General features: G+C 32.9%; 1 protein-coding gene across 1 annotated transcript; it reads right to left on the bottom strand.

Moving 5' to 3' along the window:
• Positions 1–17397: 17397 nt before the first annotated feature.
• LOC143256337 (galactose-3-O-sulfotransferase 2-like) lies at positions 17398–27012 on the bottom strand. The gene is made up of 2 exons (XM_076513423.1): positions 26761–27012; positions 17398–19958 (listed from the first exon to the last, which is right to left on the bottom strand). Exons 1-2 carry the CDS (start codon positions 26892–26894, stop codon positions 18782–18784), a joined length of 1311 nt encoding a protein of 436 aa, XP_076369538.1. The 5' UTR covers positions 26895–27012; the 3' UTR covers positions 17398–18781.
• Between the last annotated feature and the right edge of the window lie 428 nt (positions 27013–27440).

Genomic DNA, 27440 nt, shown 5'->3' with positions numbered 1-27440 from the left:
CTGATGAGTGTACCGAGTGGAATCGAACCCCCTGGTTATAGCGTTGTAATTGATAGAAATAAAAATAAGTGTGTTTGTGTGTTTCTTAAAGCAAAGCCACATCGAGCTATCTAATGAGTGTACCGAGTGGAATCGAACCCCTGATTATAGCGTTGTACTTTATAGAAATAAAAGTACTTACAAGGTGTTTAGAAAATATTCTAATAAGGTTAAAATAACTGAAATTGAATCTTTTTCACACCATCAAAATAGAAAATATTAATTTTTTGTTCAAAATATTTTATAGTATTATGTGTAACATCAAATTGTTAGTGGTATAATGTGTAAGAGACCAAACTATTAATGTTATTATGTGTAACAGATCAAATTATTAGTGGAACTATGTGTAAAAAATAAAACTATTAAAGTAATTATATTAACATATATCACATTGAATTATATAAACATGTATGACATTAGAATATATTAACATGAATCACATTAGATTAGATTAACATGCACCACATTAGATTATATTAACATGTACCACTTTGCATTATATAAACATGTATCACATCAGATTACATTAAAATGTATCTCATTAGATTATGCAAACATATACCACATCAGATTATATAAACATGTATAAATTAAAATATTATCATGTACCACATTAGATTATATTAACATGTACCACAACTGTTTATATTAAAAGTGATTTTAAAACTATGTTTAATTTTTAAACTTACCCCTCAATGTCTCAGCAGTAACTTAGATAAGTTATCACTCTAAAAAACCGGTTTTCGAAACATCTGGCGGAAACCGTAAAGATAACCCATAGTTTTGTTTTGTACGTACCAACAAATAAACAATACTTTTAGGAAGGACGCATGAATCATATTTATATTCGTATTTATACTAGTGTAAGATAAAGAGTGTTTTTATTGTTTTGAATTAAGCACAAAGCAACACAATGGGTTATTTGTGCTCTGCCCACCACGGGTATCGAAACCCGGTTTTTAGCGTTGTAAATCCTCAAACATACTGCCGAGCCACTGTGGGGCGATAAAAAGTAAGTAGATGTTTGTATTTTTATTATTATATTAATCGAAAGTATTGCACAAAGTCTGCCCTATTTTGCCCGTTAGAGCGTTATATACTAATATGAATTTCCCTACTCGTTAATAAATGAGTCGCCCAACAGTTGGTGGTAGATGGCGCTGACGAGTTCTTTTTCTCTTGTCTTTCACTGCTAAATTAGGGACAGCTACCTCAGATAGTTCTGGTGTAGCTTTGCACGATATAAAAACAAACCAAACCACCTACATTTATCTACGTAAAGCACAAAAAACTAAATATTCCATAACTTAAAAATACCCAAGGATTAATGGAAGTACTTTAATGAATATACAAAAGTCACGGATTACATTAAAAAACTACAATCAAGAATACTGATGGTTTATTCTACTAAAATATTATGGAAATCCTCTTCTAGAATGGATTCGTCAGTGAGTTTTGTTTATATTTCGGGTTTTTACTTTTTTTTGTAAATATTATATTAAATATTTGTATCTAAATGAATAAATCTATAACATGAATGAAACCACTGAAGTAGATAGTTTTAACAAAATTATTTAAAACTACATCCAACATTTTACAATTATCAGTTTGAGTTAGTTTATTATGAATAAAAAACTTCCTGACTATTTCGTTGAAAAACAAAACTTATCGGATATTGTCTACAGTAAATATAACTAAATGTTTAATATTTACGTATATGAATTCTATGTTTAATCTCCTTACGCTGTATATTTTTGAGGGTCATACTTGTAAAAACTGGTCTAGGTTTTTAAAAAAAAGGTATATAAAGTTTAATTATGGCGAAACGTGAAGATATTTAGGAACTTGTTTAATTAAGATAACAAAAAATATCCAAAGACTCGCTTAATTAGAACAGAAATTATGATATCGAGGGGTTTGTTTAATTAGAACAAGAGGTGAGGATAACAAGGGACATAGTCAGGTTTAGTGTAGATAATGTTATTACTTTATTTATTCTGTGCTTGTAATTCACATAGTCAGGTTTAGTGTAGGTAATGTTATTACTTTATTTATTCTGTGCTTGTAATTCATTGATATCGAGGCTATCGGATATAACTTAACTTGTTAATACATATACGTAAATGTAAGCATTCTGACAGACGTGTTTAAGAAGAATAAGTTGTTAAGATATTCAGGGAATTGTTTAAATAAAATGCGGAGTAAGTACATCCAAACATTTATTTAATTAGAACAAGAGTTAAAGATGTTTAAAGTCTTGTTTGTTTAAAAAAAGACGTAGGTGTATTCAGTGTTTTAGTTTCTTTAATGACTTATTGTTAAAATGTATTGTTTTTCTATAAAGCTCTTTCACAATTGTTTAGACAGCTTAGAATAACTTTTAAGTTTCAAAATCTTCTTGTTAGTTATGTTTGTCTATGAAACGTTAAGTTCTTACTCACTTTTTAAAAAACTACCAGAAACGTCCCTCATGATCGCCTGTTTGTTCTAGTGATTACTAATAGTAGTATCACTCCTTATTAAAAATAATTTAGGAACAAAGTGTGAACATTTCTAACAAATGACTTATCTGTGGGGAGAGGTGTTCACATTGTACTGTTCACAATCTATTACATCAAAATCGTTCAACGTACAGATGTCAACATTTTCAATTTTACTGAAATATAATACAAATGTGTATATATATTAAAAGCGGTTCCTGTTATTGGTAAAATACTAGTTTTTTAAGAACTCTAGTTCATAATGATACATTTTAAAACTACATCAATAAAAGTCTAATGCAACCTTGACGTAAAGTCACGTTCTTTATGTGAGTAGAGTACGTCTTAGGTCATCATCACGTTAAGACAGAGAGAGCGTCCACCCGACCCTTAGTTGCAAACTATTGTTTAGCCTGAAGATGACCTATGAATTTCTAAACGTTGTTCTCTCCTTTATTAGTAAAAGTGTAGATACCTATATCAGCCGTCTTGAGATACATTTTTACCTCAAGTGGGTTTCTCGTTATCACGAGTGACAATTTGTGATAAACCAAACATAGCGTCGGACGACTACCGCTGACGCAGCAACTTTCCCACCGGAGTACTTTCGTATGTGTTACGAAGTCTGGGCGGAAGTTGCTCTGTAACACATGATACAAAAGAAACTGAAAAAATAGAAATCCCAGTAAATAGTGTCTTTCATATCACGTGCAGAAACATAACGTGATGATCGTTCCGTAAAAACCCAAAGTATATTGTTAACATCATCGATGTTAAACTCGCCTTAAAACTTGGAAAATAATTCAAGCGTAAACTATGTAATTCTAACAATATCATCCAGTTTTATGTTTGTAAATGGTCTTATGAACTGTCGTAGTTACCTGCTCCTGTTCATGTCTGTTGTGCCTATTTTCATCAGGGCGACAAACACCTGGGATTCAATGACTAAAGTCATCAAATTGGCCGAAAACACGTACTAAAAGCCATGCAGGGGAAGTTTTCCACGCCAGTACACACCATCATTAGGGTGGGTAGCATTCAGTTGACCTCCACACTGTACGGTGTTACATCGTTGTGAAGCTCAAACCGGTTTAATGTGTGGCCCCAAAACTGTAGAAACTGTCAAATTACCGTTTTATGTAATTGAACTGACCAAGAAGGGGGAGGTAGAAAAACTAACGGAATAACTGCAGTTTGCTAAACCTACAGAATATCCTTGTCTTACTGACGACCACGTTAAACACGCTTCAAGACTATCAAACATTGTGTATAATTGTGGTTGTCTCAGATGACATACACGACGCTCCAAGTCACCGCTTTGTACCCGACGCAACCACTTGCTCATAATCAAACACATGTCAGTTTGATTTCTAAACCGTAAAACATATTTTTTAAATCATTTACTAACATTTCTTATTTTGTTTCTTCTACCAGTAAAAGCATAGAGACATTTTTCACTGTGTAACATATAACGTTGTGTATCATTTCATTGTGTAACATATAACGTTGTGTATCATTTCACTGTGTAACATATAACGCCATATATAAGTTAGAAACGCCACACTGGACAATAGTGGCCTCTACTGCGCATGCACGAATAACTCACTAAACTTCTCTGTTCGTTGCTGAAAACGGAAGAAACATTTATAAATATTTACATATATATAATACACATTTATATGTACATACACATATATATAATACACATTTATATATACATACACATATATATAATACACATTTATGTATACATACATATATATAATACACATTTATGTGTACATACATATATATAATACACATTTATGTATACATACACATATATATGATACACATTTATATATACATACATATATATAATACACATTTATGTGTACATACATATATATAATACACATTTATGTGTATATACATTTATGTAATACACATTTATGTATACATACATATATATAATACACATTTATGTGTACATACATATATATAATACACATTTATGTATACATACACATATATGTATACACATATATGCATACGTATATAATAATACGTATGTATGCATACATATATATATATATAATGTATTTATATGTATATATTATATATACGTTTAAATATATATTTATGTGTATATATTACATATGTATGTGTATACATGTATATATACACATATATATATATATACATATATAATATATATATACACATGTACATACATATATATATATACATTACATTTATGCGTACATATATATAATATGCATTATATATACATACATATATATATGCGTTTATATATATGCGTACGTATATATATTTATGTATACATATATATATATATAATAACACATTATGTGTACATATATATATACATGCACGTTTATGTATATACCTATATGTAATACACATTTATGTGTATATACATACATATATATAATACACATTTATGTGTATATACCTATATGTAATACACATTTATGTATACATACATATATATAATACACATTTATGTGTACATAAATATATATAATACACATTTATGTATACATACATATATATAATACACATTTATGTATACATACATATATATAAAACACATTTATGTGTATATACCTATATGTAATACACATTTATGTGTATATACCTATATGTAATACACATTTATATATACATACGTATATATAATAGACATATATATATGTACACACACACATATATATATTTATACACATACATAGATGTATGTAATACAAAATAAACAAAATTTGGAGTTTAAAAGAATTTTGGTAATATTTCGTTTTGTGTCTCTGAGTCCAATATGTATTCACTTTCATGAAAAACGTAGTTTCATCATCGTACGTCAAAGTAGTGGTTACAAAACTAAGGATATCAGCCTCGTTACTACATTCACTTACTAAAACGTCAGGTTTGTATCATACAGCGTTACGGAATATTTTATTCTTTTTCAATAGTTTATATTGTACAGACTTGTTTGTGTGAGTTATTCGTGTCGATAAACTGTATTCCATAGTCATGGTGGTATCAATAGTTTATATTCTATGGTCTTGGTGGTGCCGATAGTCTCTATTCCATAGTCATGGTGGTGTCAGTAGTCTCTATTCTATATCGTTGGTGGTATTAAGAATAGGAATTGTATAGTATATTTTTCTCATTTAGATCAATTTTAATTCTAGTTCCTTCTTTGCAAAATTATCTGCCTAAAATAACTAGCATGTGAGATCAACCACACACCTAATAAACCACCTAAATGAAATGAATCATACGACTATTGACGTACACAAGAAGCATGTTGGATCGAGTGGTTCATTTAACGTGCTTGTTATATGGTTGTTTTTAACTCTTGGTTTACATAACAACCACGTTAGATCAACCACACATCTGTCGGTTTACACGAAAACAACATAAGATCAACCACATGACTACTGACCTATATAAGAAGTACTTCACATGGACAACACGACTAATGGACTAACAGGGCGGTAAATATGACAAAATGTTCAGGGGCATGAGTGAATGAAACCTCGTTATGTCTTGGGTGTCTGCAAAGCACCTTCAGACAATACTTTCATATAATCACGAAAAGTAGAGTTTAACAGATACACATAACAGATTAAGAATGAAATACTAATTAATATCTATTTGTTACTTTATAAATTTAATAAATATTTGTTGTTATTTTATTAACGTTTTTATTACGAGTTAAAACAGCTACAGTTATGATCTTGCCTTGTTCTTTAACATGTTAAAAAAAGAGAGAGAGAGTGGGCTGAGCGAAAGTATTTGTCTGTGCTAGCTTTTGACGCACCTGAACCTGAGAACCACCTTAGATCAAACACTCGACTCTAAGTTATCGGAAGAACCACGTGAGATGAACTATCTCAAGCTTGACATCAATAGTTCTTGAAATGTCTGAATCAGAAGTAGGATAGAACTGCTGATACAATAAATATTTTACATAATGTATACTTACAACAACGAACAACATGTAAAAAGTGAAGGGATCTGATGATCGAGAAACTAGTCTTAATTACAGGTTAAGTTTTGTTGTGGTGCTTTATAATGTAAAGTCTAGGATGAATAACTTTATTAAACTTGGACTCACCTGTTCTTCCAGATACTTTGAGACAGAAGTTTGCAGAACATCTCGCGACCTGACCTTCTGTTCCTGAAACTGCACGTGTTGTAGCTAATAGCCACACCTACATAATGTTACACGGTAGCGAAACCTTGGAAGAGGTTTAGTTTAGAGAAGTCTGAAGAATTATCTTCCCAACAGGGGTGTTCAGGAACGTTGTAGTTCATCTTCGTCCCCGCTCGTGGAAGTTTATTTCTCTGTACGTGGGAGTTTTCTTGTATTTTATTTTGGCATTGTTTGAGGCAGTGAAGTTAGGTGGGGCAGTGGGGCAAATGACGGGTGAGAAAGTAGAGCGAGACAGAGGCCTCAAAAAGGAAGTGGATAAGTCCTGAGCCTTCTGGTAGAAAAAAGGCAAGCCGAAGACCAACGACACATCAATCAGTGGAACGCTCCGTGGCCCTGGGATCTATAAATCCAAGTGCCTTAGAAATTTGATGTGGGGAAACGGGAGTGCCCGAGAAAACCCACTTTCACTGGACAGACGCGGAGTTTTCTACCTTTCTAAAGCTCGGAGCAGGAAAAAAAAATTATATATACATAAACGTTATGCACCTTATTTATAATTATGTGTGTTATTGAGTGGTTTGTGATCGTTGAGATATGTTGTATGGTGATATATATTTTGTAGGAGAGTTGGCTAATTTGTATAATGACGGAGTTAGTTCGTTTCTATGTTCTGCTTTTAAATAATATTTGTATGCTATTTCTGTTAGCCTTTTCCCAAGGGTGGGTAGATTACTGATTTTATGTACGTAGTTGACATCAGTATGTGTTGGTAGTCGGTTTACTGCTTTTAGTGTTTTATTTTCTTCAATTATGATCTCCTGTAGTGTGTTGTTAGACATGTGACACTGTTTTTATATAAACCTTCGTACTACACAGATGTTAAGTATGACTAAGTTTAATTTGAACACAACATTTGTCAGTCTCATGTTCTAATTACATCAATAGCTTGATCTTGACTAATGGTTGGAAACTGCTGACTTAATAATATATGACCGACCTTACTTAAAAAATTATGACACGGTTTAACGTAACATTTTGGAATATTGACTTTGTTGGTCCACTTTTGTTGTTCAATTATCTAAACTAAATAAAAATATGTAAAAAATCTTAAAGCCGGCACCCGTCGTTCATATATTTATCAATATGTAAAAAATGTTAAAGCCGGCACTCGTCGTTCATATACTTATCAATATGTAAAAAATGTTAAATCCGGCACTCGTCGTTCATGTACTTATCAATATGTAAAAAATCTTAAAGCCGGCACTCGTGGTTCATATACTTATCAATATGTAAAAAATCTTAAAGCCGGCACTCGTCGTTCATGTACTTATCAATATGTAAAAAATGTTAAAGCCGGCACTCGTCGTTCATATACTTATCAATATGTAAAAAACATTAAAGCCGGCACTCGTCGTTCATATACTTATCAATATGTAAAAAATCTTAAAGCCGGCACTCGTCGTTCATATACTTATCAATATGTAAAAAACATTAAAGCCGGCACTCGTCGTTCATATACATATCAATATGTAAAAAACATTAAAGCCGGCACTCGTCGTTCATATACTTATCAATATGTAAAAAATCTTAAAGCCGGCACTCGTCGTTCATATACTTATCAATATGTAAAAAATCTTAAAGCCGGCACTCGTCGTTCATGTACTTATCAATATGTTATCAATAAAAATGTTAAAGCCGGCACTCGTCGTTCATGTACTTATCAATATGTAAAAAATGTTAAAGCCGGCACTCGTCGTTCATGTATTTATCAATATGTAAAAAATCTTAAAGCCGGCACCCGTCGTTCATATACTTATTAAGCTTTTACTTAAAATCGCTTACATTTGTTGCCACCACAACACATTCCATAAGCTAACAACCGTATTATAAAAATAAAACGGTCTAATGTCAAGATGTATTCTTCCTTCCCAAGATTTATACTCCTTTTGCTCGTCCAGGTGTTCTCACTGTTAAACGTTTAAAACAATGATACATCAAAACTGTCAGTTCCCTTTTCAATCTTAAAACACCTCCATCAGATTCACCCGAAACGCTTATTCTCTTCGTTTTTTGAAGAGAAAATACTTGAGAGATATCTCAGGCACCGTTATAGGAACCCTTCACTGAAACTTTCAACAATTAATTGTCTTTCTTAAGGTAAGAAATCCAAAACTGAATATAAAACTCCAGATTTGGCCGAAATAGTAGTAGTTATAGTAGAAGTAGAACTGAAAACAGATATAGTAGAACTGACAACAGATATAGAAGAACTGACAACAGATATAGTAGATCTGACAACAGATATAGTAGAACTGACAACAGATATAATAGAACTGACAACAGATATAGTAGAACTGACAACAGATATAGAAGAACTGACAACAGATATAGTAGATCTGACAACAGATATAGTAGAACTGACAACAGATATAATAGAACTGACAACAGATATAGTAGAACTGACAACAAATATAGAAGAACTGACAACAGATATAGTAGATCTGACAACAGATATAGTAGAACTGACAACAGATTTAGTACAACTGACAACACATATAGTAGAACTGACAACAGATATAGTAGAACTGACAACAGATATAATAGAACTGACAACAGATATAGTAGATCTGACAACAGATATAGTAGAAATGACAACAGATATAATAGAACTGACAACAGATATAATAGAACTGACAACAGGTATAGTAGAACTGACAACAGATATAGTAGAACTCACAACAGCTGTAGTTGAACTGAGAACAATTATAGTTGAACTGACAGTAATTTTCGTAGAATTGACAGGAATTATAGTAAAAGAAGATCTGACCAAAGTTATAGTAGAAGTACAACTCACAACAGTTACAGTAGAACTAACTAATATTGTTCTGGGACATTTGAATATTTGAGCGTCGATTTCTTGAGGTCTCCAATTTGTGGCTTTACTTCTCTATATACGGGAAAATGTTTAAGTAGTTTCTTAGTTAGCTAGAAAGTTTTTGGATATTATAATACATTTGAGTGGATGTATCCAAAACTGAATACAACATTTCTATGTTTATATTATTATAAATAACTGTAATTACTTGGTATAATCTCCAGATATTAAAGAAAAGAAAATAAATTATTAATTTATATCAGTGTTATATTTTTGTGGTGATCAGAATATCGTTAAAAAATGAATCAGCCTGTGTATGTACAGTGTGGGTGTTTCTTATATTAATATCACATAGGACTCTCTGCTGAATCCACCGAGTATATATATATACTATTCCTACATCAAAAATAATTTGTCCTTAACAAATTTTACCCACAATATTGAACAAAATAAGTTTCGAGAACTTGACTCAGTTGTTCATATTAAGACCATTTTCTCCTTTAACGTTAAAAGCAGAAACATGTTTCATTGTTTCTTAGTTTAAATAAAAATATTCCTGTGTAGTAGAAGGCACAACTAGTTGGTTTAAGCATCATGGCTGTCACGTTCATAAACACTGTCTTATTTGTTTAATTTGAATAATGGTTTCGTTTATATATTTTTGCAACTACTTGTAAAGTTGTTTGTTTGTATATATATGTATCTCATTTACTTACTTCTGTTCTAAGTTTGATTTCAATACAGACACTACGTATCACTGTTTTTCATGTGTGCCCATTGAGGGGGTAAACCCTTCTCTTGAAAATATTCTATATTTGTGACTCTTATTATTATTATAAATATATATAACATTTTCTGTTATGTTAATTGTTGAGTCTAATGAGTTATCGAGAGAAGGGCATGGAACCAATATTTATGAAAACCTAACACTATTTTAAATTTCGTCGAACGGATAGAAGAACAAATTAAGCCTAAATTTGCGTCTGAAGTGAAGTTTTTGGTAAGTTATGTTAGTTGCTCATAAGTCAGATAAATAACAATAGTTTAAGCTTTGGTTAAACGGAAGATATACGATGTTGAAGTTCTTATTAATATAACAGAATCACGTGCTTCGAATACTCGACCCAAAACCTACTGTGACGTCACGACACGGGAATTTAATTTCCCTCGTTGCTTGTGTCACGACATTTTCACTCAAACGGTAATCGTGAGAAATCGTGAACCTGAAACAGAACATTGTAAAGCTAATAGTTTGTAATCAAAGATGTTTATTGTACTAATAGTAACTGTGTTTGTACAGTTGTTAGATAAAAACCTAAATAATAAAACTATGATATCTTTATTACTTATAATGTTTCTCACGTATATATACGCAGTAATATATGTTTGTGTTGGCGAGTATATATGCTTCATGTATGTTTATGACGTTGTATATATATATGTAGTAATACATGATCGTATCGTTATGTATGTATTCAGTGATGTGTTCAGTATCTTTGTGTAAATATTCAATCATATATAGTACTATAGTTGATAAAGTAAGTACCTACTTTCACAATGTTACTAGTGTTTAAACACCATCATGTATTTATTGTTCATTTTTATTTTATTCATTCTCCACTGGTTAGATGTCACTAAACACACACATGATTGGAACTACACTGGTACAGCCTAAACTGGTAAAATACGTGAAATAAACGTATTTTACATTCGTTTAAAGTGTCGTCAATTAAGTTAGTCACAGAACAAAACACAATAAGGAAATAGAAACCAGCAGTGATCGTTGGAAAGACCACTTAATGAAGCATACAAAGTGAAAATAAAAGATAGAAAGGAAGTTGTGAAATCCGGTCCACTTTCTATATAAAGTCTGTAAAGTATTCCCTCTTCACGTTGTCTTGACTCAAACATTGGTATCTACAGTATTTCCGTTGACTGATTATTCAGTTATACTTCATTTAGACAGACACAGATTATATACACAAAGATGAACAGTTTAACCTCTGGTCTAATCATGCTAATTGTTGCAACGTTTACCCAAAACATACAAATTCGTGGTATGTACGTAAACCAACCATTGGATCAAATGATTGTGGATCATGAAAAAAGGATAAGAAATGAGTGGAGTTGTTCCGTTCCTCTTCCGAAGTTAGTTAAAGTTGACCATATTCACGTCGTCTCCTCCAAACTGTTCTCTCCATATTGTACGGTGTTACATCGTTGTGAAGCTCAGACCGGTTGTTGTGGTAACACCGGTTTGACGTGCGGCCCCAAAACCGTAGAAACTGTCAAGTTACCGTTTTATGTAATTCAACTGCCGGAGGACGGGGTGGTAGAAAGATCAAGAGAGTATCTGGAGTTTACTAACCATACAGAATGTGCTTGTCTTACAAATAACGACGTTCCACGACGTTAAACACCCTTACAACAACACTGTGTATGCTGTGGGCGTTAGTGGCACAGAGTGGTAAGGCCTGACTTATAACGATATGTTTTGTAACAAGGTTACAGTGTCTACACGGATGGCAAAATCTTAAGATTGAAATGAACGAAGAATAAGTTATAAAAATCAACCACACTATATCTTCCATATCCGATGCCGACGAGGCATTTTGTCAAATACTGGAGATTCTCAGGGAAGATCATATACGACAGATATATTTGTGCTTTAGGCGATATTTATATCATTATTTTCATGAAGATAATTTATGGTGTAATTTAGAGTAAGTGAGTAAAACCTAACTTTCATGTATTTTCATTTACGTCATTTATAAAGCAAATTTTTGTAAACATAGCTAAAATATTATTTATTAATTTTAAATACTAATTGTTTTAATGTTATCATTTTATGTTCATTTAAATAAAGAGTCCGATTATTATTAAAAAACTAATCTGATGAATTGGAACAAGTAGTGATAAATAATTCATTATTTTAATGTTTATGTTTCAAACCTAACAATTCTGCAAATACATCTTCCGGTATTGTGAAGAACATCGTGATCGATAAAGAAGTTACTGTTTTACTTATTTTAAAATGTAGCAACTCATATAATAACCTTGGATTTTGTCACCTTCAGTGTTATGTTATAACTATCCATACGTGGGACAAGAAACAATGTCTTGATTCTGTCTTTAAATTGTTTATTTATTTACTGTTTTATTTGTAAATTTTTAATGGTTTATCATATAATCGTGTAACTGTAATTATTGTATAATATTAAATTATTATTGTTGTTTCTGTCCTTGTATATATTTGTGAGATTCATGTTTTTGTTTACCACTCGCGAAATCTAATAACAAATGTATTTATATTTGTCATATAATATCAACAACATTCTAGTAATGAATACCCACTGCCTAACGTAATATTAGCAACAACACCTTCTACCTTTTAATGTGACAATTTATTTAATAACATACACTTTAAATGTATGTCGTAATATCAGTAAAAAAGAATGAACAATAATCTAGAAACCAACACAGTCTAGAATTTCATGTACTCATAAAACAAAAATGTTCAATCTAAGTTTATTGAACAGTACTTACAGCAATATGTGAGTAACATACGGATGTTTAGTTTAGTTTCAACAGGAGTTTTAGGAAATACAATAATGATTTTGGCTTGTTATCTAACATTGAATTATATCGTAGTTTTATAGAATAACACAGATATATTGTTGACAATTTAAATGGTTTGATTGATATTGTGTTTTTGGACATCTTTATTCAAAGCACAAGGAATATATTACAACTGTTTACAGAAGAGTGTTACGTTAATAAGTTGTGTGTATTAATTTTACAGGGATGTTTTAACTCTTGTGTGAATACGTACTTTTCCGATCGTACGGAAATGTCGTTAAAGAAGGTTCCATTTATGACCTTCTTATTATAAGTTATTGTATAAAAACAGACAACTAAATCCAAGTATTCAGATTATTACAAAATCAAAAACAAAATAAAATTCGCATTAAATTGTTTCAAACGAAAACGAACTAATAAAGACATTGGAATCTGAGGACTTAGAAATAAAGCTGTCTGAGAAATCTCACGTTAATAATACGTATGAGGGCAGTGAGGACACTATAAAGTAAATAAATACGTATCGAGCAGTGTGTAATTCTGGAAAGAGTGCGGAATAGTAAACTGACAAACTCATCTGTCTCTAACTGAATTAGGTTAGTTCGAACACATAACAACTATGCCATTAGTTTTATACCTTTTGTTACTGTTGAAAGAATTTTTAATTTTTTTTAGTTAATTAATTTGTAAGTAGTTTTGGATTATACACGTAGTGTAAAGGCAGTTGAAGTTATTGTTATCAATACCATATAATACCTACTCACCCCGAGGAGATATTACTGTAACATCACCTGAGTGTTGAAATTGGTCAATGGCTGAAATGTGTTTTGCTGGCCGAGCAGAAGGTATTTGTAGGTTACACCCGACAAATTCTGTGAGAGTTGCAGCAATGTTGTGACGCCGTTCAAGATTAAGGATGTAAGCTTCTTTGCATGATGAAACTATAATTCCTTCTCAGTTCGCTTATGTTGGAGTGTAGTTTTACACAAGACAAGGAAAACTTCGAATCTATATTTTAATTGACGATATGTAAAAGTCTATCCAAGTATGCACACTGTCTTTTTTAAAGGGGAGTAAATAAAGACTCTACTAGTCTTATTTTTCCCCATATGCTTAAAGTTTTCAAACTGAGATTAATCCACAAATTTCCTTTCGTTGCTGATAAGACACTTCTGAGAAAATCAGTTTTATAAAACATATAATAATAGTTCTGTAAAATAAAAACTGCAGTGTAGTTGAGAATTCAAATTAAATAACTTTTATAATAATTTCTTTCTAACGACGTTATGTCATAAAAAGAAAACTAATTACTCTTTATTTTAAGAATTACGGTATTTAACTAAATTAAAGTGGGGAACAGTGAATATGTATAGAGGCACCATAACATTATTCAGAAATAACTGCTGCTCGCCAATCATTAGCGAAACCTCAGATCCTGGAACTGATGGACCAATTGTCTAATAACTTGTAATGGTTTGGCTCGAGATTTGGAATTGTTTACTCGCGGCTTGAAACTCTGGAAGTGTTTCTCTATGTGTCGTATAACAAAGCCATATCGGGATATCTGCTGTGTCCACCGAGGGGAATTGAGCCCTTGATTCTAGTTGTTGTAAATCCATAAATTTACCGCTGAAGACAAGTTATGTATAACTATGATAAAGTTAAGGCCTAAAAATAATACAAAATATTTTTTATTTAAGACCAACATAAATTTCTAGCGGCCATCAAATAGTTTTATACTGACGATATAAATATTTACATTACAGATAGGAGATACAATGTAATATTAGCGATAACAAAGAACAGAAATTTCAAGTACGTTTCGGATCAAAGTTTAAGAAGAAAATCCTCTAGGTTTGTGGTGTTGTGTTTGAAAAACACGACAATAAAATAAGTGTGTGTGTTTCTTATAGTAAAGCCAGATCGTGTTATCTGTGAGGGGAATCGAACCCCCGATATTAGCGTTGTACTTGATCGAAATAAAAGTAGTTACAAGGTGTTTAGAAAACTTTCTAATATGGTTTAAAAAACTGAAACGGAATCTTTTCATATCATCAAGAGAGAAAATATTAATTTTTAATCAAACTATTAGTGGTATTATGTGTAACAGAAAAAGCTGTTAGTGGTATTATGTGTAACAGAAAAAGCTGTTAGTGGTATTATGTGTAACAGAAAAACTGTTCGTGGTATTATGTGTAACAGATCAAACTATTAATGGTGTCATATTAACATGTACGACATTAGATTATATAAACATGTATTACATTAGTTTAATTATATAAACACGTACCACATTAGATTGTATTAACCTGTACCACATTAATTATAAAAACATGTACCATATTAGATTATATTAACGTGTACCACATTAGATTATATTAACATCTATCACATTTGTTTATATTAAACGTGATTTTAGAGTCTCAGCAGTAAGTTAGATGAGTTATTTACTCTAAAAAACCGGTTTTCGAAACAACACAGAAAGACCATAGTTTAGTTTTATGCATCCCAAGAAATATATAAAGTGAGTTGACGTTTGCAATTTTATTAGTATCTTAATCGAAAGTCTCCTGTAATGTCTGCCCTTTCTGCCCGTGAAGGCTTTACATATGCTAAGATCAATCTCCCTTTTCGTTCATAAAATAGTTGACGGTGGAGATTGCTGACTAGTTCGTTTTTCTCTAGTCTTTTACTGCTAAATTAGGGACAGCTATCCCACGTAGTTCTAGTGCAGCTTTGCGCCAAATTAAAACAAACCAAGCCATATACATTTATTTACGTAAAGCACAAACAACAAAATATTTCATAATTTAACGCTAACTAAGAGTTAATGGTGTAATTTGGATTATGTTACATGGATTACATTAAAAATTACACTCAAGGATACTGATGTTTTATTATTTCAAAATATTGTGAAATTTTCGCTTCTAGAATAGATTTATCTGTAAGATTTGTATATATTACTAGTTTTAACATATTTTTTAAAGTTTTTTCATAACTATTATGTTAAATATTCATATTTAAATGAATAAATCGATAACCTGAATGAAACTTCTAATGTAGATAGTTTTAACAAAATTATTTAAAACTACATCCAACATTTTAAAATTATCAGTTTGAGTTAGTTTATTATGAATAAAAAACTTCCTGACTATTTTGTTGAAAAACAAAACTTACCGTATACTGTCTACAGTAAACATAACTAAATATTTAATATTTACTTATATGAATGCTATGTTTAATCTCGTTATAATGTGTATTTTTGTGTGTCATACTTGTAAAGGTGGTATAGGTGTTTGGTAAATCATAGAAAATTTAATAATGGCGAGATGTAAAGATATCTATGGACTTGTTTAATTAAAATGACAAATAAAAATATCCAAAGACTCGCTTCATTAGAACAAGAACTTAAGACATCGAGAGGTTTGTTTAATCAGAACAAGAGGTGAGGATAACAAGGGACATAGTCAGGCTTAGTGTAGGTAATATTATTAATGTATTTATTCTGTGCTTGTAATTCATTGATGTTGAACATTGAGTACAAGTAATAGATGTTGAGGCTATAAAGATTTCTAGAAAGCCTGTGTGATAAACGAATAAATAACCGCGACCAGACGAGCGGAAAGAGAGAGAAAAAGAAAATCTGTCAGAGAAAAGTTAAACGAAAGTCGTGGGGGTAAGAGGCCTAATGGGATACATATTAGAATGTAATTAATAATGTTCAAAAAGATAATGGGGGTGAGAGGCCTAATGGGATACATATTAGAATGTAATTAATAATGTTCAAAAAGATAATGGGGGTGAGAGGCCTAATGGGATACATATTAGAATGTAACTAATAATGTTCAAAAAGATAATGGGGGTGAGAGGCCTAATGGGATACATATTAGAATGTAACTAATAATGTTCAAAAAGATAATGGGGGTGAGAGGCCTAATGGGATACATATTAGAATGTAACTAATAATGTTCAAAAAGATAATGGGGGTGAGAGGCCTAATGGGATACATATTAGAATGTAATTAATAATGTTCAAAAAGATAAAGTTGTCTCAGCAAGGGTTGTTCTAAAGAAATATAATCTACATCAGTGGACTTTGTCAAATGGCAAATGAATATTGGAAGCACAATATACAAGTATGGTAACTTAGCGACAACCTCAATAAACTGTAAACGTAAGCTGTTATGGTGAAAATAGAGAAAAAACAATAGAGTTTTGTTAAATAAATTTTAAAGCAATTGAATTGGCCTAGGTAGCTTTCGGCTAGAAGAAGGGAACTGTTTAATATTCAAATTACAATTGTGATCTCCATTATATAAATAATTTTATATACATGTTTGGTTCAAATATATACATGCATTATTTACTAACAAGTGAAATGGTTTCTGTTCCATTACTGTGGAATTCATCACCAACAAGTCCCGGACCCCTACTGTAGACAAATCCTCAGCCCAATATACCTCTGTACAACTTAACTTGTTAATATATACATATATCTTCAAAAGTGTAAGTTTTCTCACACACATGTTTAATAAGAATAAGTTGTAAAGATATTTAGAAATTTGTTTAAATAGAATATGGAATAAATACTATATAGTTTCTTCAAGAAGGTAAATATCAGTTAGAACTATATAGTTTCATCAAGAAGGTAAATATCAGTTAGAACTATATAGTTTCATCAAGAAGGTAAATATCAATTAGAACTATATAGTTTCATCAAGAAGGTAAATATCAGTAAGAACTATATAGTTTTATCAAGAAGGTAAATATCAGTTAGAACTATATAGTTTCATCAAGAAGGTAAATATCAGTTAGAACTATATAGTTTCATCAAGAAGGTAAATATCAGTTAGAACTACATAGTTTCATCAAGAAGGTAAATATCAGTTAGAACTATATAGTTTCATTAAGAAGGTAAATATCAGGTAGATCTATATAGTTTTATCAAGAAGGTAAATATCAGTTAGAAGTATATAGTTTCATCAAGAAGGTAAATATCAGTTAGAACTACATAGTTTCATCAAGAAGGTAAATATCAGTTAGAACTATATAGTTTCATCAAGAAGGTAAATATCCGTTAGAACTATATAGTTTTATCAAGAAGGTAAATATCAGGTAGATCTATATAGTTTCATCAAGAAGGTAAATATCAGTTAGAACTATATAGTTTCATCAAGAAGGTAAATATCAGGTAGATCTATATAGTTTCATCAAGAAGGTAAATATCAGTTAGAACTATATAGTTTCATCAAGAAGGTAAATATCAGTTAGAACTATATAGTTTCATCAAGAAGGTAAATATCAGTTAGAACTATATAGTTTTATCAAGAAGGTAAATATCAGGTAGAAGTATATAGTTTCATCAAGAAGGTAAATATCAGTTAGAACTATATAATTTCATCAAGAAGGTAAATAACAATTAGAACTATATAATTTCATCAAGAAGGTAAATAACAATTAGAACTATATAATTTCATCAAAAAGGTAAGTTTCAATTAGAAATATGTGGTTCATATTTTCTCTCATGTTATATGAAATTTATCGTTTACAATAAACCTTGAAATTAATTCTTATTTTCGTAGTCGCTTACAAGAAGATTAAAATATGTCACACGTGACTGCTGTACTTTATCTGATTAGTTGTTAATGTTTTAACCTGTAATGTCTACCGGGCCCTTCACTGCGACAGGTAAAAACTGCACTTTATTTTTTACCATATCACGAAGAACATGAAGAATTATCTTTGTTTCATTCGTGTTCAAATTGAACAAGTCAGGCAGTGGAACTTCTAGTTTGTGGTCGTTTGTAAACAAAGCTCTCATCAGTTGTTGTTGTCTCATGTACTTAGTAAACTCGCGCTCCGGCCTTGCGAGGTCTTCGCATGTTTGGTTTTGTATTCCTTGTTTAAGAACAAACCCTAGAACTTTGTTACTCCATATGTGGTAACGAGTCAGACGTTTGGTTTCCACTTCTTCCGCTATACACGCGTTATGCCAGTACTTACTCTTCTCACGAAGCTGTTGGACATCTTTCTCCATCTCTTCTAACCCATAGGCTGCAATTTTACTCTTGAATTTCTCAACAAACGTGTTGTATAACATTTGATCTCCCATATTCCACCTTCGCAGGAGGTCGGCTGTTTCCGGTGTTAAGCTGTTTTTAAACCTATCTTCTCTTGCGTTTACCTTCAAGCTCACTACGTCATCAATGTCCCAACACATCAAATCTTTCAGCAAAACTATAGACTGATCAAAATACTCAGCAATCATAATCAAATCAAACTTTCTCTCTATTTTTACAATTGCTTTTTGAATTTCTGTTTTGTTTTCAAAAAGAAAAGGATTCACACCAAAATCAAACAGCATCTGATTTCTGCCCATGTTTCCGTGAGCCCTTCTGTTGAGAATTTCATAATTAGCAGCGTCTCGAGTAGCGATTGCGTACTCAGCCAGGGTCATGTTATAGAAATCATTCATGTTGGTGTACTCGTAAAGAGACTCGAAAAGTCGTGTTGGTTCCCTCAGAATAGACACGTAAACTGTGTCTTTAGGCATAATGGCCGAAATTTCTTCTTCGTTGAAGATTGCGTGGTGACAAAAAACGTTATATTCCTTGTGGCCCCACGGAGCGCCGGCAATCATCTTACGGTTGAATGGAAGCAGTCGGGATAAATAATGTGTGTCCGAGAGGATCGGGAGGACCACAGTCAGGTTGTTCCGTCTCGCGTAGCGTAGTATCACATTCTGTACAGAGGAGCTCGCACATTTGTGAGTCTTTATAAAAACAATGTTCTTCCTGGGCTTACATGGAACACCGGGTCGTGGTTTTCTGTAAAAGAAAGTGTAGTTTAGTTCTTATACGTTTATTACAAAATTATAATCACACCAGCTCGTTTGAAAACGTAAATTGTAAGATCAGGGTACAGAGGTGGAGAACACCTTAGATCATGTAACAAGTGTGTAGAACTACAACTGGCGTGAATACATGTACCTTAGATCACGTAACAAGTGTGTAGAACTACAACTGGCGTGAATACATGTACATTAGATCACGTAACAAGTGTGTAGAACTACAACTGGCGTGAATACATGTACATTAGATCATGTAACGAGTGTGTACAACTACACTTGTGTCATTGTTTGTTTTTAAATTTCGCGCAAAGCTACACGAAGGCTATCTGCCCTAGCCGTCCCTAATTCAGCAGTGTAAGACTAGAGGGAAGGCATCTAGTCATCACCAACCACGCCAACTCTTGGACTAGTGTTTTACTAATGAATAGTGGGATTGATCGCACATTATAACGCCCTCACATCTAACAGGGCAAGCATGTTTGGTACGACGGAGTTTCGAATCCGCGACCCTCATATTACGAGTCGAACACCTTAATCCAACTGGCCATTTCGGGCTACCCACTTATTACTAGTTCTAACATATATGTATTCACACCAAGTGTGGCCAGGTGGTTAAGGCACTCGACTAGTAATCTGAGGGTCGAAAGTCCGAATCCCCATCACACCAAACGTGTTTGCCCTCGTGTAGGTTTGCTCGAAATTTAAAAACCAAACAAGTGTGTAGAACTACACCTGATGTATATACATCTATCTTAGATGATGTAACAAGTGTAGAAATATCCACCTACCAACCTCAGATAATACATCATGTGTACAAAATTTATCACTTCTGTGAATAACCTATCTTGGAATCACATGATAAATGTGATGAAATGATCTGATATGAATATCTTAGAACATATATCACTTGCACTTGTTTGTTTCGTGTTTCTTGTACCACGTAAATGTAAACACAACTGATAAAACATTACACCCAGAATTGGGAAAATGACTTAGTATTGGTTTCAGTTTTACTGACGTACTGTTACTGAAAACTGCGGGTATCAATCACCTTGTGGTAATAAATATAAGTTTGTTTTATTGTCTTTCAAACATATCCACTAATATTAAAAAAGAAACTAGTTGACAGATATAATTGTCATTTTACTGTTTTTAAACCAAATCTAGTAACATTAAATAAGAGCCTATGTACCAGCTAGAAGTATCGTTTTCTTGTCTTTGAAACACATATTTAGTAACACTAAATAAGAACCTAGGTACCAGATAGAAGTATCGTTTTCCTGTCTTTATAACACATATTTAGTAACATTAAATAAGAACCTAGGTACCAGATAGAAGTATCGTTTTCTTGTCTTTAAAACACATATTTAGTAACACTAAATAAGAACCTAGGTACCAGATAGAAGTATCGTTTTCTTGTCTTTGAAACACATATTTAGTAACACTAAATAAGAACCCAGGTACCAGATAGAAGTATCGTTTTCTTGTCTTTAAAACACATATTTAGTAACACTAAATAAGAACCTAGGTACCAGATAGAAGTATCGTTTTCTTGTCTTTGAAACACATATTTAGTAACACTAAATAAGAACCTAGGTACCAGATAAAAGTATCGTTCTCTTGTCTTTGAAACACATATTTAGTAACACTAAATAAGAACCTAGGTACCAGATATAAGAGTAGTTTTATTTTCTTTAAAACACGTATCTTGTAATATTATACAAGAACCTAGGTACCAGATATAAATGTTTTCTTGTCTTTCAAACACATCTAGTAATATCAGATAAGAACTTAGGTGCCACATGTCATTTTGTTGTCTTTCAAACATATTTGGTAACATTAAATAAGAACACGGGTGCCAGTTGTGTTGTTTTATTGTCTTTGAAACACATCTAATAACATTAAATAAGAACCTAGGTGCCAGATATAAATGTCGTTTTCTTGTCTTTCAAACACAGTGTTATTAAATAAGAAACTATGTGCCAGATATAAGTGTAGTTTTATTGTATTAAAAACATATTTAGTGATACTAAATAAGAACCTAGGTGCTAGATGTGTAGATTTATTTTCTTTTAAACACAACTAGTATATTAAATAAGAACTTAGGTGCCAGATACAAGTGTCGTTCTATTGTCTTTCAAACATATTTAATAATATTAAATAAGAACCTAGGTGTCAGTTGTAAGGATTTATTGTCTTTCAAACACAACTAGTATATTCAATAAGAACCTATGTACCAGATATAAGTTCCGTTTTATTGTCTTTCAATCACATCTGGTATTATTAAATAAGAAACTAGATATCGTTTTATTGTCTTTAAAACATATTTATTAATATTAAAAAAGAACCTAAGTGCCAGTTGTGTCTTTTTCTTGTATTTCAAACACATCTAGTAATATTAAGTAAGGACCTAGATGCCAGATGTGTCATTTTGGTGTTTTTCAAACATATTTCGTAATATTAAATAAGAACCTAGGTGCCAGATATAAGTGTCATTTTATTGTCTTTCAAACATATTTAGTAATATTAAATACGAACCTAGGTGCCAGTTGTGTCGTTTTCTTGTCTTTAAAACACATATCTAGTAATATTAAATAAGAACCTAGGTGTCATATATATGTATGCAGGGGTGTAGATTTTTTACACCCGATGGGTGGATGATTTTTTCAACCACTTATGTGGACTGTTCAATTTACAAATTGATAATCTCTGATTACGTGAACCTGAAAGCTGTAAACATACAGTCACAGAGTAATTTTGTTGCCACGATACTTCAAGATTTCCATGTAGGTTTGTATAAGTGAGGTGTTGTGAACAGTTTTCAAAATGTTAATAGAATAAAGACAAATGTGTCACAAATTAACTGCCACATGAATTTGTTCCTGCACACTGCACAGTATAAAAGATGACCATTATACTTGACAAGGTTACTAATAACTTTCATTGCATGAATTACGTTTTCAAATATTAATAAGATTATTAATTACCATTGATAAGTTTATATTTACTGAAAAACTGTTCATGCGAACTGTTGAAAATTACACATCAATACAATGTAGCAGATAATTATTCATTCTTTTCATTAAAGTAAGATTCATTTAGTCCTCTAGTCTATATGTTCCCAAACGTAGACCTCCTTTGTGATGATCTGTTTATGAATTCTTTGATAAGCTCTTCTATATTTATCTTGTCGACCACATGGTTGAGGCGGCACTGAGACATAGTTGACCTTAACCACGTCTTCAACCGTCTTAATGCAGAAAAGCTGCGTTCATATTCGCAGCTGGATACTGGACATACAAGCAAAATTTTCATGAGAAGAAACACTTCACTAAACATCTGCTGGCTCGTTTCATGCATTTTACAGTAAGCATCCTTCGCACCTTTCTGAGATACTGCTTTTGTTGTTCCTTTGAACATGGGCAACTGAAACTCGAGCCGTTGTGCAGAGATTTCTGGATAGAAGTTTATAACCGAGTTGTCAATCTTGCCAGATGTGATCATGTTCTCAAGTGCCAGATATTGCCTCAAGTCATTTTTGACTGCATTGAATCTAGTGGTCAGATGTTCTATGACTGTGTCCACAAATTCAAAATATTGGCTTCTGTAGTAATCACTAGCTGTTGCAGAATGGTGTGCTGAGCCATCACCTGTGATCCTTCTGGAGGGTCTGCGAATGCGTGGTAGTTCAATAGGCACCAGATCTAGAGAAGTAACCTTTCTCTCAGCTACATCAAATATCTTGTTGTATTTTTCCTCTGTTTGCAATACCCGCAATTGCACAACTGTCATTGCAGATGCTTCAATCATGCCAGATACTGTCGCTGATTTTGCTTGAAATGCACGGTTTAGTTCCTCTAATGTAGCTAATGGATGCTAAGACATCAACAATCCTAACACTGTATTTCTTTTGTCAAATCTGTCCAGCAGACCTCATGCTTTCACTGCTTCATCTGATTTTTCATTTGCTAATTCATACAAAGAATCAACAATGTCACTGTAGTGATCATTAGCACATGTAATTGCAGATAGGTGGCACAACCAGCGTGTTGGACATAGTGGGCGGATGTATTTAACTGGACCATTGGGGCTGTCTGACGATACAATATTTTCAAAGATTGTCTTGTATTTGCCTGACCTCTGAAGCAAGACACAAAGTTCATGTACCCACTGGATAGAATCTCGAACACATTCACAAGCTTCAACTGCATTTTGCATTATTAAATTATTAATTTTTTTCCGCAGTGAAAAAACAAAGCTGATGGTTGCTTCTCTTTTATTTTTGCTTGGCATCCACTGTACGCACCATTCATGTTAGCGGCTGCATCATAAGTTTGTGCTCTTAATCCTGATAGTGGTAAATTGAGTCTGGTCAGTACATCAAGTATAGTCGAGGATATTGTTTCACCAGTTGTATTGGAAACACTGTACAAACCAAGAAATGTCTTATGGACGTCAAGGTTCTCATCTACGTATCGTACACATATTGCTTCCTGTTCGGCACCTGTAACATCTTGAGTGCCATCAACCATTGATGCAAAGACTTTACTTTGCTGCACTTCGTGTGCTATGTTCCTCAGTATTTGATGGCTGAACATCTCCATTATTTCATTCTGAGCCTGGGGTGATGTGAATGTGGTTTTCTTTGACAAGTAGGCCGTCAACTCAGGATCTTCCTCTTCCAGGAGCTTCATTAACTGCAGGAAGTTCCCCTCCGTATCAGTATGTCTACGTAATGCTAACCCTTGACGCAGTAAGAAACGTAAACTTCAGAATATTATGGCTAGACGTATTTTGCATTCTTCCTGCTGCTTCTTTTTTTCCATCATGTAGCTGGACAGTCACTGGAGTTACATCAAGTGAACCTTCTGGAGATATAGCGAATCTGTGCTGAGAGGAGGATTGGTGTTCGTTGGATTTCTGTTTTGCCTTTTTCCAGTTGCAAAATCCGGTGGATATGAAGGTATACTCCACTGTCCTCTCCAATTTCCCTGTAAAAAGGCCTCCATTTTCAGCCTTGACACAATGAAAGCATATGACTTTTTTGAGTCTGATTGTCGAAGTGTAACCCATGGGAACTCATCAAACCACTTGCTCTGGAAGTTGATATTTTGAGATTTTACTTTCTGTCGTGGTATTAGTTCTGCGTCTGGATGATATGGCTTTCCACACTGTATCTGTGGAGTGTCAGATTTTTCATTACTGCACAAACTTGTTTCACAACTATCTGGTGGTTCATGATGTGCAATAGTTACACAAGCATTTTCAGACTCGTCCTCTGATGAATATGGTATTTCCTCTGTATGACAAGTTTCTATTCCTTTGCTTGAGGTTGTTGGATTATCTGCATCTACATTGTCACTTGTAGTACTAGTGACTGGCTTGTAGAACTGTCAAATATCGGAAAGTTTCAGACGCTTGCTTGTCATAATTGGAATCTGTTTCCCAGATGACTCAACAGGCTAAAATACAGTCTTTATTGAAAAACTCTAACGTACAACGAATGAAGATAGAACAGAATTGAAGTAGGACTGAACTGTACAATGTATTTAAGTCGAACGCGCGAACCTCACAGTGACTACCGAGCTGACTGACCGCCTGGGCATCGCTGGGACAATAATGCGTGCTAGTTACAACACAAGTAATTGCAAATTTCTCGAAAAATACTTAAACAATCACAAATATATTATATTCCTGTTAAAGCTCATCAAACACGTTGTGATATAATGTCTACAAGCACGTCTATTAAATAAAAACACATTAACAAAAACTAGCAATACAATTAGAGTAGAGGCTTCAGGCTGTTGAAATCGCTCCTTTTGTGTTCTAATTATACAAGAAAATACAACATTTTTACTATCTATGATAAAAGAATATATTGTTTTTTTACCATAAAGCATCAACACTTTATTAGAGGGCGGTGATAATCTGAAATTTCATGGATTAATTAGGGCCACAAAAAACAGGTCTAATGAGCCCTGTTGTAAAATCGAGACTCAGACTAAAGGGAGCGGAGTGGGGTGATGTAGGGCGCGTCTGGATCCGAGCGGCCCGAACCTGTCGTTAATTGTACACTAAACGTACACTATGGTCAGCGACTTCGGCAGCTAGGAGAGTAAGGCGTTCGACAATAAAACCGGCTATACATGCATAAGAACAAATGGCGTAGGAAAACCGCACAATATACACATAAGATTGATGTAGCTACAAGCTACAAATGGCTTGCCAGATATAGATCACAGGAGATTACGCTTGGGAGTAATATTTTCGTATTTCATTCTCTGTTCAATCTGTTGTGATGAAAATTTTACTTAATCTTACGCTACGTACAAGATGAAGATAGATTCTGTAATAGTGCTCGCAAGCCTACTTAGGCCTACTGACTGATACGAACTATCGCTTAGAATGCCTTAGATCGAAAAGCTTAGAAGCACGCCTATATTAAAGATGTACATTTCGGCTACTGAAAAAACCTACATCTAGGCCTAATTATGTAATTCGATTGGTAAGAACACGAGAATCACAAGAACAAACACACAATTTGTAGACCTGTGATGCAATAAAACAATTCAACAGACCAAACTGTAGGGGGGGGGATGATTGTATGCACCATACCCCCAACCGAAAATGAAAGGGGGATGTATGCCCCCATCTCCCCAGGATCTACGCCCCTGTAAGTATGTGCCGTCCTATTATATTCAGAACACATCTACTGATATAAAATAAAACACTAGCTATTACGTGCTAATATGTATCGTGCTATTATATTTAAAACATACCTGCTTTCTGCGCTGAGCCACCTGGATAGAACGCACAAAAACAGTACTGCTACAAAAACATAGGCGACGTATGTTAATCTTGGTCTGAATCGGAAAAACCTCGCTACTTCTATTTGATATCTTTTACATAACATACCAAAGTCCAACAGAATCTATTTATCTGATTTAGGACTTACTGAGAAGTGCTAAGGAGGAAATAGAGTTTCTGTTATACATGAGAAACGTGAACTTGTAGCAAACAAGGAAATGGTTAGACCGGTTTTTCAAGTCGTCATGTGTTGTTAGCATGTACACAGCTGTTTATAACCAGTATTCTTATTACCTCTGACCTACGCATGAGCTGAGGGCACTCTTCTTATCCAAATTGTACTTTTGACCCAAAAAATGTATGTTACCTCATCATCAAATATGTAGAAATATAAACTATAAAACCTTATTGTAAATATGTTAGAACTGTGTTACTTACACCAGTAAACAGTGCGTTATTGAAAACTATATCGGTCATTCTCATATTGGGAAATCATTTATGTCCTGAAGCTCAAAAATGAAAAATGGTTAAAAAAAGTATGTTTCTGATGTGTATTTTATCTGTAAAATATGATATTATTAGATACAGTTGTAAAAAATCAAGCATTTTCATTTCGTTTCTTTGTTTTGAAATTCGCACAAAGCTACTCGAG

The sequence above is a fragment of the Tachypleus tridentatus genome, chromosome 7 (assembly GCF_004210375.1).
Source record: "Tachypleus tridentatus isolate NWPU-2018 chromosome 7, ASM421037v1, whole genome shotgun sequence".
NCBI lineage: Eukaryota > Metazoa > Arthropoda > Merostomata > Xiphosura > Limulidae > Tachypleus > Tachypleus tridentatus.
Note: the sequence above shows the minus strand (reverse complement) of the source record. Positions and strands in the feature narration are given on the sequence as shown.

What these genes read in the sequence shown, in the direction of transcription:
- LOC143256337 (XM_076513423.1), bottom strand. Translation starts at nt 26,894, where the DNA reads ATGTTATGTAAAAGATATCAAATAGAAGTAGCGAGGTTTTTCCGATTC. An exon ending in TGGCTCAGCGCAGAAAGCAG is followed by an intron (nt 19,959 to 26,760) that starts GTATGTTTTAAA and finishes TTTCTTTTACAG; the next exon opens with AAAACCACGACCCGGTGTTC.